The sequence below is a fragment of the Mercenaria mercenaria genome, chromosome 11, assembly GCF_021730395.1.
Source record: "Mercenaria mercenaria strain notata chromosome 11, MADL_Memer_1, whole genome shotgun sequence".
In the NCBI taxonomy this organism is placed as follows: domain Eukaryota; kingdom Metazoa; phylum Mollusca; class Bivalvia; order Venerida; family Veneridae; genus Mercenaria; species Mercenaria mercenaria.
This window is the reverse complement of record NC_069371.1, coordinates 78933914-78948337: the sequence shown is the minus strand read 5'-3', so window position 1 is coordinate 78948337 and position 14424 is coordinate 78933914. Positions and strand designations below refer to the sequence as shown.

Sequence of the window (14424 nt, the reverse complement as noted above, 5' to 3'; positions counted from 1 at the left end):
ACTTGAACATTAATAGCTCACTTGGGAACCGTACTTGAACATTTATAGCTCATTTAGGAACCGTTCTCGTACATTAATAGCTCACTTGGGAACCGTTCTCGTACATTAACAGCTCACTTGGGAACCGTTCTCGTACATTAATAGCTCACTTGGGAACCGTTCTCGTACATTAATAGCTCACTTGGGAACCGTTCTCGTACATTAATAGCTCACTTGGGAACCGTTCTCGTACATTAATAGCTCACTTGGGAACCGTTCTCGTACATTTATAGCTCACTTGGGAACCGTTCTCGTACATTAATAGCTCACTTGGGAACCGTTCTCGTACATTAATAGCTCACTTGGGAAACGTACTTGAACATTTATAGCTCACTTGGGAACCGTACTTGAACATTTATAGCTCATTTAGGGAACCGTTCTCGTACATTAATAGCTCACTTGGGAACCGTTCTCGTACATTAATAGCTCACTTGGGAACCATTCTCGTACATTAATAGCTCACTTGGGAACCGTTCTCGTACATTAATAGCTCACTTGGAAACCGTTCTCGTACATTAATAGCTCACTTGGGAACAGTTCTCGTACATTAATAGCTCACTTGGGAACCGTTCTCGTACATTAATAGCTCGCTTGGGAACCGTTCTCATACATTAATAGCTCATTTAGGAACCGTTCTCGTACAATAATAGCTCACTTGGGAACCGTACTTGAACATTTATAGCTTACTTGGGAACTGTTCTCGTACATTCATAGCTCACTTGGGAACCGTACCTGAACATTTATAGCTTACTTGGGAACTGTTCTCGTACATTAATAGCTCACTTGGGAACCGTACCTGAACATATATAGCCCACTAGGAACCTAATTCCTAAATTTATAGCTCATTTGGGAACCGTACTCAAACATTTATAGCTCTTTGGGGATTCGAACTCGTACATTTATATCTCATCAGAAAACCGTACTCGTATATTTATAGCTAACTGGGGAACCGTAAAGTAACTTTGTACCTTATTTCGGAACCGAGCTCGTTAAATTATGGCGCATTGGGAAGCCGTACTCGTACGTTTAGTGCTCATTGGGGAACCGAACTCGTAACTTTATGGCGCACTGGGAAGCCGAACTCGTACGTTTAGTGCTCATTGGGGAACCGAACTCGTAACTTTATGGGGCACTGGGAAGCCGTACTCGTACGTTTAGTGCTCAATGGGGAACCGAACTCGTTACTTTATGGCGCACTGGGAAGCCGTACTCGTACGTTTAGTGCTCACTGGGGAACCGAACTCGTTACTTTATGGCGCACTGGGAAGCCGTACTCGTACGTTTAGTGCTCACTGGGGAACCGAACTCGTAACTTTATGGCGCACTGGGAAGCCGTACTCGTACGTTTAGTGCTCACTGGGGAACCGAACTCGTTACTTTATGGCGCCTTGGGAAGCCGTACTCGTACGTTTATTGCTCACTGGGGAACCGAACTCGTTACTTTATAGCTCCTTCGGAAGCCGTACTCGAATTTTTATAACTCACTGGGGGAACCGGGCACGTAAAAATATAACTCAGTTGGGAATCGAACTCGTGCATTTATAGCTCACTGAGGAAACGTACTCGTGCATTTATAGCTTACTAGGGAACCTCACTGTCGCAATAATAACTCATTGAGGAATCGTAAATGTACATTAATAACTGACTGGGGAACCATACTCATACATTTATAGCTCATTGGAGAAACGTACACGTACATTTATAGATCACTGGGGAACCGAAGTCGTGCATTTATAACGGATTGGGGAACCGATTTAATAGCTTTATAGTCCCTTGGGGAGCCGTACTCGTACATTTATAGCTCAGCGGGGAACCATATTCGTACATTTATAGCTCATTGGAGACCGCACTCGTACATTTATAGCTTACTGAGGAATCGTACTCGTGCATTTATAGCACACTGGAGAACCTCACTCGTGCATTTATAGCTCACTGGGGAACCTCACTCGCACATTTATAACTCATTGGGGAACCATACTCGCACATTTTTTATAGCTCATTGTAGAATCGTCCTGGTACATTTTAACTCATTGGAGAACCAAACTCGTAAATTTATAGCTCAGTTGGGAATCGTACTCGTGCAATAATAGCTCATAGGCCATTTCACAGGAACTTCGGAATCTATCGGAAATTTTCGTAAAATCAAATCAGGTGGAGGCTTATCATCTGATCGGCTCGACCAATGAAATACTGGTTCTTAATTGTACATGACTTTTTTGTAATGGCGAGTGCTTCAGCAGCAGACGAGCGTCCTTTTATTGAATTAAAAGACGCTTATTCTATTGGAAAACTGCCACAGAATTTCAGAAAATTCAATATTTCTACTATTATTACTTATTTCCTCTATACGCATTCCGATTTTCGCTCAATCAGGGAAGATTCTTTCGAGCACTACACGAACGGACATGTCCGAGTAAGTAAACATGTATATTGGTATCGTAGCGTATGTAGGTTAAGTTCCAAGACAAAGAAAAGTTAGTTGTGAAGTTTTTCCTGCTGGACTTTTGTCTTTTTTTCACATTACTACGCTATGGTTAACCGTACTGAGTGATAGTATAAATAATGAAGTAGTTTCAGTTGACGTTTTTACAATAAAATCCATACTTTAAAAAGTAAATACGCGCCGTTGTTTATGATTTATGTTATGCTATTTAAAGCGTATTTTGTACATGTATCCTCCAGCATTTGATTGGTCAGACGATTAGATCGCCGATTTCCGTGGATTCTCGTTAAAAACCGTAGTGAAATGGGCTATTGGAGATCGCACTTATACATTTATAGCTCACTGAGGAAACGTACTTGCACATTTATAACTCATTGGAAAACCATACTCGTGCATTTATAGCTCACTTAGGGACCGCACTCGCACATTTATAACTCCGATGATTTGGGAATCGTAAGTGTACAGTATTGACTGACTGGAGAACCAAACACGTACAGTTAAGGGGACACATACTTTGAAATTAGAAAAAAGTGGGTGGGGTATTATAAAATTTACCTGCAAAAAAGTTCAAGGTTTTGGTAAATGAAATGAATACTGTTTCAACTGTTACAAGTACACAAAGGATTGCTCACTAAAATAAAAATGAGAAAAACTGAAACAAGAAAGTTATTGTTGAATTACATAAGACTTCTTGTGTACATTCAAAGTCAACAATTAAGACTTCTTGGTACGAAAATAATAGTGCTTCGCTTTGTCCAAACATTTATCAATGTCCTACAGATTCTAATTTAAAGAAAGAATGTGAAATAAGTTCACTGTCTTGCTTTTCATTTGGCATATGTGAGCTAAAACACAATATTTAGTTTGTTTACAAAGTAGTGCATAAGAAAAGATACGGTGGTCAAGGAATGCCACATTCCAAAACTAAAAGAGTATATTCCCCTTAATACATTAAACATTTATTGTTACAGAAGTCTAGTGGCTTACAATAAAGGCCTAGAAATGTTGCCATTATTAATTTTTAACTTGGTATTCATGAACTACAATGCACTTAAATATCAAAACACATTCAACAAACTTTTGAAAATGTATCTTCTTAAAAATCCCTAAAATAAGGTATGAAATTTGGTTGAGAGGTCCAATCAATGTGTATATGTGCAAAAGCAACATTATAATCTTGTTCACAAAAGTTACTAATACACAGCAGGAATGTCAATGATCAAAACTGGACGAATATACAGTTATCCTTACTTTAATGTCATTTATAATTTGTCCATGAATTCTCCACCATACTTTTCATAACTCTGTTTGCACGAGTTGCACGAAAATGCTGTCATTCACGTAAAAAAACGGGGTCAAATAAGTTGTAAATGCAATATCACCTAAACGTAATTAATGGATTATGCAGTTCAAGACAAACTTTATCTCATAACGTAACGAACATGTATAATGTTGTAACAAAAACTTTACTTACACTGATTTAAAGTAGCAGTCGGTTTATAAGTGACGTTATTGATTCATTTTGTGTTTTGTTATTGTTGTCAAAAAGTATAACGGAAGTGCCTCACAACTGAAGCGGAAACCAGTTTGATGCGCAAAGTAGTCCACTGTAAGTAATATTTTTTGACAAATGTCCACAGAAATTAATAATTTTCTAATATTAAAGACGAATATCTGAATAGGATTCATTATTTGATAAGAAATTATAATCATTGACATGTTTTTTTTTAAAAATCGTACACGTGCTGACACCTAAGTTGTCTCCCGTTGTTTATTAGAGTCACCTTTCGTCCGGCGCAGTAATACATTTGCAGTGAATCGCCGAGAAGTCGTGGGAAAATTAAAAACCATGTAAACAAACTAAAATTAACCACCTTTTCAAGATGAATTTCAAGTGATCGACATTATGCATTTAACCAGCCTGACCTGTGTAGCATCTTAGATATCTGTTCTAAGGTATTCATTGTGTAGAATGTCATGTTATGCCCTTGCAATGCTAATCCCACTCTGATTTTTTTGTTTACATTTTTTATCAACGAGAAATATGGCGTCCATCCCGAGATGAACTGACGTGGCGTTAAATTTTTACATGTTTAAGCAAACCTGGTGTGTTAGAAAGAAAATCTCATCCCTTCAACATTATTTGGAACACTGTTATTGTGAAAAACCTGTTTTTTCCTTATACAAAAGCGTAATATTTTGTGTTGAATGTACTTTCACAAAGACCTCTGTTTTCCTATTACATTCAATGTACCACATCCTTATCCACAAAATACTGAATATTACAGGTGTCCATCAGTATTTTATCAGTTTAGGAATATGTTTTTTTATTTTCCCACCATTGATTTCTTGAATATGCACCCCTTCCGCATTGCTGTATGAACTGTGAATGTAGCAATATGCGTCCCCTTAAAGCCCATTAGAGAAACGTACTCGTACATTTATAGCTCACTGGGGAACCAAACTCGTGCATGTATAACTGATTGATAGTAGTATTATAGCTCCTTTGGGAGCCGAACTCGTATATTTATAGCTCAATGGAGAACCTTACTCGTGCTTTTATAACTTATTGGATGACCGAACTCGTAAAGCTCAGTTGGGAATCGTACTCGTGCATTTATAAACTGAAACTGATTAATTTGATTAAACGCCTATTTCTATACAATGGCATATTCAATGACGTTGTACATGATATAATGATAATAATAATAATAATAATGATAATAACAACAACAGTAATGACAATAACTTTATTTAAACAAACAGTCATGACCGCACCCTACCTCCTGAGGCCATTTTACCCCTATTGCCGAATACCAGTGCTTAAAGCCTTACATGATATGCCCAGACGGTCTTGATTGATAGATGATGCTTAAAAAAAGAAATACTATTAGGTTATTTAACATTGTTCTGTACAATACGGAGATATATTTGGACGAGTACCCAGCTGAGAAAACCATACTGGACGAGCTACTAGGCGAGTCCAATGTGGTTTTCCCAGCTGGGTACGAGTCCAAATATATTTCGTAGTGTACAGAACAATGTTAAATAACCTTTTTATTCTATATCTATTTTATCTTAGTTAAAATTAAAAATGATTCACTGAATATTGTATTTCTGCCTTTTCTGTATTTTCCCAGCTTGGTATGAGTGCAAATATATGTTATACAGAACAATGTTAGGCCCTAAATAACCTTTTTATTCTATAATATTAACATTCGCCCTATTCTTTTCCATTGGAAATTATGACGTTCATTTCAAAACAGCAAAAGGAAAGGCGATAGTTACGTCAACGCTGCTTAGTGATAACGGGTCGCTGTTTTGACGACGTCCGCGTATAGTCAGGGAGAACGTTCCTTAGATGACGTCGCAGTTGTTCCATCTGGTGAACACAATGGCCGGGAAACTTATTTACTGTTAATGTTGCAACAAAATATGTGCAATTTATAACTTATAAATATTGGAAATGAAACTTTTTTTCCGGTGTTCATGCGAAATGAACGACAGAATAAGATCGGCAACATGTTCCCATCGCATGCTATGTAAAAATGGCGGCGTAAAAATCTAATGTTTTCAAAAGAGAAATTGAAAGAAGCGAAAAGGAGTAAATTCAGCGGGTTGTATTTAACGAACTGTAAGTTTCTTATATCAAAGTTAACACCCCTTGTCTTTTTTGTGTTTCTAAAGTAGCGATATAGTTCTTTATGGAAATATAAGTCTCTGAAATTCAGATATGCTAGAAAATGTCAGAAACCGTTTTAATGTCAGTGGATTTTATATAAAATAAAGAACAGCCGGATTTAGTGGTGTTTAGCCTTTATCGTATGTTTAACATAGGACTGTTGAACCGTCCAAATACGGAAAAAAATACAGTTTTTTTTTGTACGCACGTGCGTCCAATAAGGTAATATATTGTACGGTCACGTGTGCAAATAAACGTTAACGATTGGATAAATAAAAAAGATATAGAATAATACACGCTACCCTATCCATAGAGCTTGTACCGGCAAGTACATTTAATTTAACAAACCTTGAAAATCATGATAACAGTTGAAATGTAAAAACTTTTACAAAAAATTAAAAACTATCACCTGCTGTTATTGCATATAAAACAATTATCAAAAAATTTAAAACAATTTTATGAAGTCTCTGAAATACAGTCTTAAGATTTTTTGAATGTATCAAGTGATTTACTTTTGCGTAATGCTAACGGCATTTTATTCCACAGTTTTGGACCAATAGTTCAGAAACTTCTATCATTAAATGTTTTGCTCATGTTTTATGGAACAACATAACGGCATTCAGGATTTTCTCTCAAACCTTTATAAACATTTATAGCTCATCGTAGATCGCATCATCGAGGAACGTACTCTTACATATATAGCTCATTGGAGACCGCACTCTTGCATTTATAGCTCACTGAGGAACGTACTCTTACATTTATAGCTCATTGGAGACCGCACTCGTGCATTTACAGCTCACTAAGGAACGTACTCGTACATTTATAGCTCACTGGAGACCGCACTCGTGCATTTATAGCTCACTGAGGAACGTACTCTTACATATATAGCTCATTGGAGACCGCACTCGTGCATTTATAGCTCACTGAGGAACGTTCTGTTATATTTACAGCTCATTGGAGACCGCACTCGTGCATAATTTATAGCTCACTGAGGAACGTACTCTTACATCTATAGCTCATTGGAGACCGCACTCGTGTATTCATAGCTCACTGAGGAACGTACAATTATATTTATAGCTCATTGGAGACCGCACTCGTGCATTTATAGCTCACTGAGGAACGTACTCTTACATTTATAGCTCATTGGAGACCGCACTCGTGCATTTATAGCTCACTGAGGAACGTACTTGTATATTTATAACTCAATGGGGAATCATATTTGTACATTTATAGCTCACTGGGGAACCGTACTCGTATACATTTATAGCTCATTGGGGAACCGTACTCGTATACATTTATAGCTCATTGGGGAACCGTACTCGTATACATTTATAGCTCATTGGGGAACCGTACTCGTATACATTTATAGCTCATTGGGGAACCGTACTCGTATACATTTATAGCTCATTAGGGAACCATACTCGTATACATTTATAGCTCATTAGGGAACCATACTCGTATACATTTATAGCTCATTGGGGAACCATACTCGTATACATTTATAGCTCATTGGGTAACCATACTCGTATACATTTATAGCTCATTTGAGAAAGGTATTAGTACTGTAACATTTCTAGGTCACTGGGGAACCGAACTCTTGCATTTATAACTGACTTGGGAATCGTATGCGGACATTTAACATCTCACACGGTAACTTACATATAATACGAATAAGGTTTACGTTGATAGAGGAGCTTTAGGCATGAACACAATAAATAGCTGGCTTTCTTTATTCTATATAAAACTGACAAATTTCCAATGGCTGCAGCACACATCAGGGCCCATTTTAAATATCTGTAACTTACATTTTCTCGAAAAATATTGCCAGTGCTGAGTATCGAACCCGGAACCTCCCAAACCTACGGCGGACACTCTACCACGTCCCTATAAAAACTAACTCAAAAGCGCCCCCTTATAATCTGCTCTACTACATTACGATACGTAAATATTGAGATTCACTTACCATTAATATTGTAATCGTTCCCGAACTTTCTGCATTTTTGTTTTGGTTGGAAGAACAAAGTCCTTTCTCTGCTCGATGTCATGCTTGACCCCGTTCCCGAATCTTTGTCATTCGTATTTGACCCCTGTACCGAATCACTGTCACTCTGACATACTGCGTCATAAGCAAGCACAACAAACAACAGTGCAATTAACATCCACTTCTTCATCCCTTTATCTAATCACTGTTTTGTTTTGGACGATTTGTTTAATTAATTGCTATTCGAAGCGCAATCCACCACAGTTTAATATATAAGTTTCCATATACAAACATATATAGTAACATTTCCCATCAAAAGACGCAACGTCCAATGATTTTGCAATCTATTAATTTTTCTTCACTGCAGTAACAATTAAGGTGGCGTCGTATAGTGTTAACTTTCTAGAACGCGTTTGTTGTACATATCATTTAAAAAAAATACATTTTCAGCATTCTGTTGCTAGCATGTTACGATCTGATTTACTTATATGTAAATATATGGTATGTTAAAAGCCTAGTATCTTTGCATCAGTTATATGTAATGCTTGCGAAATAACTAATGGTTATAATAAGTGAACACTTTCTCAATCGATATTAAGAGTAAAGAGATTCTCGAATGTTTGACATGTCTTACACTTTAATCATTCTTTCACCCATTACCTTCACGAAATTGGAAGTATTTGTTTAAACATTTTTTTTTCAACAATGAATTTTACAAATATGAAGTCTAAATGGTTTTGTAATTAGAGGAACTCACGCCTACATCTGTAATTCCAATTACATTGAACTTTGTCTACAATTCCAATTACATTAAACTTCAACTGCACCTCCCGTAGCAGTTACCTGCACTATGTAATTTCTGAATCATTTACATTGATATGCAACTTTAATATGCTTTTCTCTGTTAAAACACTCTTACGCTAGAATGACGTCAAGTTAACGTGCGGTGACGTCAATGTTTTTGTTGCGACAAAGAAAGAGCGCTACTATATTTTATCTACTGTTTTAGATTAAGGCCATATTAGAATCGAAATAATTTATAGCAAAACCGTGTTTTAACACTATTTATAAATACACTCGAGCGGTAATACGTCGTACAAATAAGTTCACTCGGGCTACGCCCTCGTGAAATTATTACGCCCGACGTATAACCGCACATCGTGCATAGATAGTGTTAAAACACTCTTTTGCTATAAATCATTTCTTAAGTATCGCAGCAATCGCCTACGTCTGTAATTCATGTAAGATACACTTGCATCTGTAATAACCACATCATTCACTTGCATCTGTCATTTCTGAAGCTTTCATCTTGATGTGTACTTACCACAGCATTTACTTGCATCTGTCATTTCTGAAGCTTTCATGTTGATGTGTACTTGCCACAGCATTTACTTGCATCTGTCATTTCTAACTTTTTATCCGATCCACAAAAAGATAACAGTTCGGTGCCTGGCGATCCCACGTTTTTGGTATCATTTGAAAAAAAAAATGTGTCTGCTGAACAAGAACTAGTAAATAAGATGACCATAATAATATTCTTGTTTTTGAGTCTTACATTGTATAAATTTACATTGTAGGCCTACATTGTATTTACTGGATTTCTGTTGAAGTATCATTGAAAACTATAAAGTAAAAAACATATTTTTTTGTCATGTAATTTATATTTTCTCTTTAGTAGACAATTCACTTTCAAATGATACCAAAATTATATGAGCTTACCAGGAATCAATATTTGATATTTTTTAATAGCACTGTTATATAGAACTTGCTTATTTGTGGACCGGGTACTTTAAAGCGAAACGTTGGTAAAATATAAAATTAAATATTATTTAAGTTTGACTGTATTTATTTATTCATTTGATCAATCAACTGTTGGAATACATTCTTGAAGCAGGTATCAAGTAGATATCTAAAATAATCAAAGCGTCGTGTCCAGCAAGATAAGGGTTAAGACAGTAAACTCCCAAGTCTTGGCCTTTTAAAAGTTAATATGAAATCAGTGTTAATGTAAAAAGCAAGGTATTCCACAGTATTACGGTCAAAACACAGAAACACAAAATACTGTTATGCTGTTTTGGCCTTTGAACCTTTATGCCGCCAATATAAATAAATAAATAAAATAAAAAAAACATGCACAAAACACGGGTTAGAGTAATATTTGATGAGGATTGTTGTTTCTTAATTGACTCAACACCTGTTGCGCAAAAATGTAGCGTATTCTTAGGTTTAATGATTTTGCAACAACAAAAGAAGAAGAAAAAACATTTCACACGGATTTCGAAAAAATTGTTTACGTAAACTTTTTCTGTAATGAAAAGATTTTTCATTTACGGTATGATGGTAGTCTAATACATCGATTAATAAGACAACATTTTAATTCATATGATTCATTTTCCTTGAAAAGAAAACAGCTGTCAAGTGTATCTACACTGCGATCGATAACCTGAAGAAATGTACACATCACATTGTACTTAAAAAATTGTAATGATTCCTTCGATATTTTGGAAATATTTTCATTATTTCTAATAGAACATCTATACAATTTCCTTTAATCTTATATCTAAATTTCAACAATAAATTACTAGTAATAATCACGATACCATTTTATTCAGCTCACGGCCTTTATGAAGTTTATCAGTGCATTATTAATGTCTGTATGTGCTATTTTAAAAATCTATATTAGTATAGACCATTGTTTTAAAGTTATTGTCGGAAAATTCTAAAATGAAACTAACGAATCGGAGGTTTCAGAATGTTGTGTTTAGCGCAAACAATGCACGTTCACAATGAACATATAGCACAAGATACAAGAAGGGCAATTCATATTTTTCCATTAGAAAACAACAACAACAGCAAAAAACAAGCTACGCATCAAACGGTTTACATACCATCACATATCATAAGCAGGTAGTGATTTGCCGGATATGCCCCCTTGGTCCACTCGAATGTAGTCCATATCAATATATAGTGCAATTTTCCCGCCTAGTAAAGGCCATTTTCACGCCAAATATAAGCTTTATTGATGCTTGTTTGTAAAGAGGAATGTCTGCGAATGATTTTAAGCTACGTTATTAAAAGTTGAGTCGAAGCTGTCCGGTAAATGAAATTGAAAGTAGGTATTTCCTGATGTCTACCTACGCAATATTAGCGTTTTCATTACGTGTCAGTCACGTGACCATTATGATTATGGTCAACTCCATATTTTTGATTGCCTAAAGACAGAACTTCAAGACAAGTGTAGTCTCGTAGGAAGTGGAAGACTAGAAATGCTGATAAAAATATGTCATAAATTGTTATTTTTACATAGAAAATAGAAGCGGAGCCATTTAGTACCTTCTAACCTATAATGAAAAATTTGCACCTCGTAAAAATTGCTTCAACCGATGTAAAACTGGTACTTTCTGATCAGAATTGAGTAATAAATACCATTTTAAGACAAACTTGGTATATCATTTGCATACTTTAATGGGGCTTAATTCATGATATGCCTCTGCGGTCCACTCGAATGTAGTCCATATCAATACATAATGCAATTTTCCCGCCTAGTAAGTCATTTTCATGCCAGATATCAGATATAAGCTTTATTAATGCTTGTTTGTAAAGAGGAATGTCTGCGGATGATTTTAGGCTATGTCATATGCTTCAAAAGTTGAGTCGAAGCTGTTTGGTAAAATGAAATTGAAAGTAGGTATTTCCTGATGGGCAATATTAGCGTTTTCATCACGTGTCTCAGTCACGTGACCATGATTTTATTGCATTATGGTCAATTGCATTATGATCAACCCCATATTTTTTGGTATTTTTTCATTGCCTTCAGACAGACCTTTAAGACAAGTGTAGTCTCGCAGGAAGTGAAAGGCCAGAAATGCTGATAAAAGTATGTTATAAATTGTTATTTTTACATAGAAAATAGTAGCGGAGGCATTTAGTACCTTCAAACCTGAAAACGTATTAGCGTTCACATTACGATGCGCATGCGCAGACAGTGCTGTCTGATGGCCTAACTTAACTAAAGGAACCAGCGTGGGAGCCATCTGGTCTAGTCGCGTAATGGCTGCCAGGTATTTGAACACTATTTTTTCACTTGGCATGGCAACAGAGGTCTAAATTGAGGCTAGTTTTTGTTTAAATTTCATTGTGGATGTATTGTTGACATTTTGGTAGGAAAAATGGGAGAGCAGGTTGTATTTGGTGAAGTCAAGCTCAATTTTAGTATGAGTAGTACTTCCAGGTCACAGCAGTGTGATTTTGATGTCAGTTTACAGTAAGTAAATGTGACCAGAGAAATCTCTCTTAGAAGATACATGACCCCTACTTTTCTCTTCATTTTATATCAGTTTTATCATAACTCTTTAAAATGAGGTAAGGATTTGTTCTCTGAAATGGGTCTAGCTATGTTTGGTAGCTCTTTGAAAAAGGTCAGTTTTATATAGAATATATAAGGAAAACTATTTAGGCTATTGTGACCTATAAGAAAATGTGGGCAAAAATTAAGATTTGTCCAGATATTGATATAAATGAACTAGTTTGGTCAGATTTTGGTTAAAAATGAGCATTTCATTGAAATTTTGCTGCAAAAATTGATAAAAACCCAAAAAATCACATTTTCACTGTTTTGGGGGCATTTTTTTTTAAAAAAATGCAAATTTGCACTCTAAATTATGCCCATATATACCTTTCAGAGGGGACATTTGATATATTTCAAAGTGTTAATGTGTAATTTGCTTGCAAATTATGGTGAAAATTTATGAAATAGGGCAAAAACCAGCTCTGGCTAGAAGAACTGGTTAAAAATTATGTCGCGACATCAGTTTTGAAGGAAAATTGGCGCAGGGACCCGCGTTACTGAAAATGCCATAAAACCTGGAAAACTGATTTAATGAAGCTGAAACTTGGTATTTTTCATGCAGATGTGTTACTGGTACTATACAAATGAAATTGAGACTATTACAGAAAAAAAGTTTTTCTTATAGGCCTAACTTAACTAAAGGAACCAGCGTGGGAGCCATCTGGTCTAGTCGCGTAATGGCTGCCAGGTATTTGAACACTAATTTTTCACTTGGCATGGCAACAGAGGTCTAAATTGAGGCTAGTTTTTGTTTAAATTTCATTGTGGATGTATTGTTGACATTTTGGTAGGAAAAATGGGAGAGCAGGTTGTATTTGGTGAAGTCAAGCTCAATTTTAGTATGAGTAGTACTTCCAGGTCACAGCAGTGTGATTTTGATGTCAGTTTACAGTAAGTAAATGTGACCAGAGAAATCTCTCTTAGAAGATACACGACCCCTACTTTTCTCTTCATTTTATATCAGTTTTATCATAACTCTTTAAAATGAGGTAAGGATTTGTTCTCTGAAATGGGTCTAGCTATGTTTGGTAGCTCTTTGAAAAAGGTCAGTTTTATATAGAATATATAAGGAAAACTATTTAGGCTATTGTGACCTGATCTGTGTGTGTTCGCTTACATTTGGTGTTCTCAGCTCTTCTACGATTCCATACTTACTTCGTAGTGTGTTTCTATTCAGGACATTATTTTGATTACTCCATATACAGATATCAATAAGGGATGTGTTTATTTGTCTTTTTCTGAGTTTGGTGCCGAAATTAGTCCTCAAATTGTTGTAAAACAGTTTTGAGGACTGTATGTTTGCGCCTTGTCGGACAGTCCATAGATGGATTTTCAAATAAGTTGACACAAACTATTACCAAAAACAGGACAATGTGTCGCGTGCAAGACTCAGCTCCAAGTATCAATGTCACACAAGGAGGTAAAATATTTCAATTATGTTTATTTGTAATTGCATGGACAGATAGCCATAAACATGCCATTGCATGGATAGATAGCCAAAACATTTACCAGAACGTAACAATATGTCGCATGAAACACTTATACTGTAGGCTTAACCGTCCCAGTTACATTTAGATCGCTCCTGTATTTTCATGTGGATGAAGATATTAAACAATAGCTTGAGTCTGTGTCAGAAGTATTAAGTAATAGAGATAGAGATAAAGTGTAACAAAACATTAAATAAGTATAATTTTAAGCAAAAGGGGGGCATAATTCATGAAATATTGGTGCAAGAGTGTTGCACCTTGTGTCATATGATGTAGGTGTTGATGTGGAACAGCTACTTTAAGTTTGAATAAAATGCATTTAATAATATATATCTGAGATAGAGTGAAAGTGCACAAAACTTTAACCTAAGTAAAAAGGGGAGATAATTCATGAAATACTGGTGCTAGAGTTATGGTCCTTGTGTCATATGACGTGAGTGAGGA

At 35.9% G+C, this 14424-nt stretch overlaps 1 protein-coding gene across 1 annotated transcript in view; it reads right to left on the bottom strand.

The window, feature by feature from the left end:
- Positions 1–8441, bottom strand: part of LOC123531866 (von Willebrand factor C and EGF domain-containing protein-like) — a 43840-nt gene extending 35399 nt beyond the window's left edge. The window contains exon 1 of the mRNA XM_045313156.2: positions 8128–8441. Within this exon, the coding sequence (XP_045169091.2) occupies positions 8128–8335 (208 nt within the window). The 5' untranslated portion in view covers positions 8336–8441. The remainder of the gene's footprint in view (positions 1–8127) is intronic.
- Between the last annotated feature and the right edge of the window lie 5983 nt (positions 8442–14424).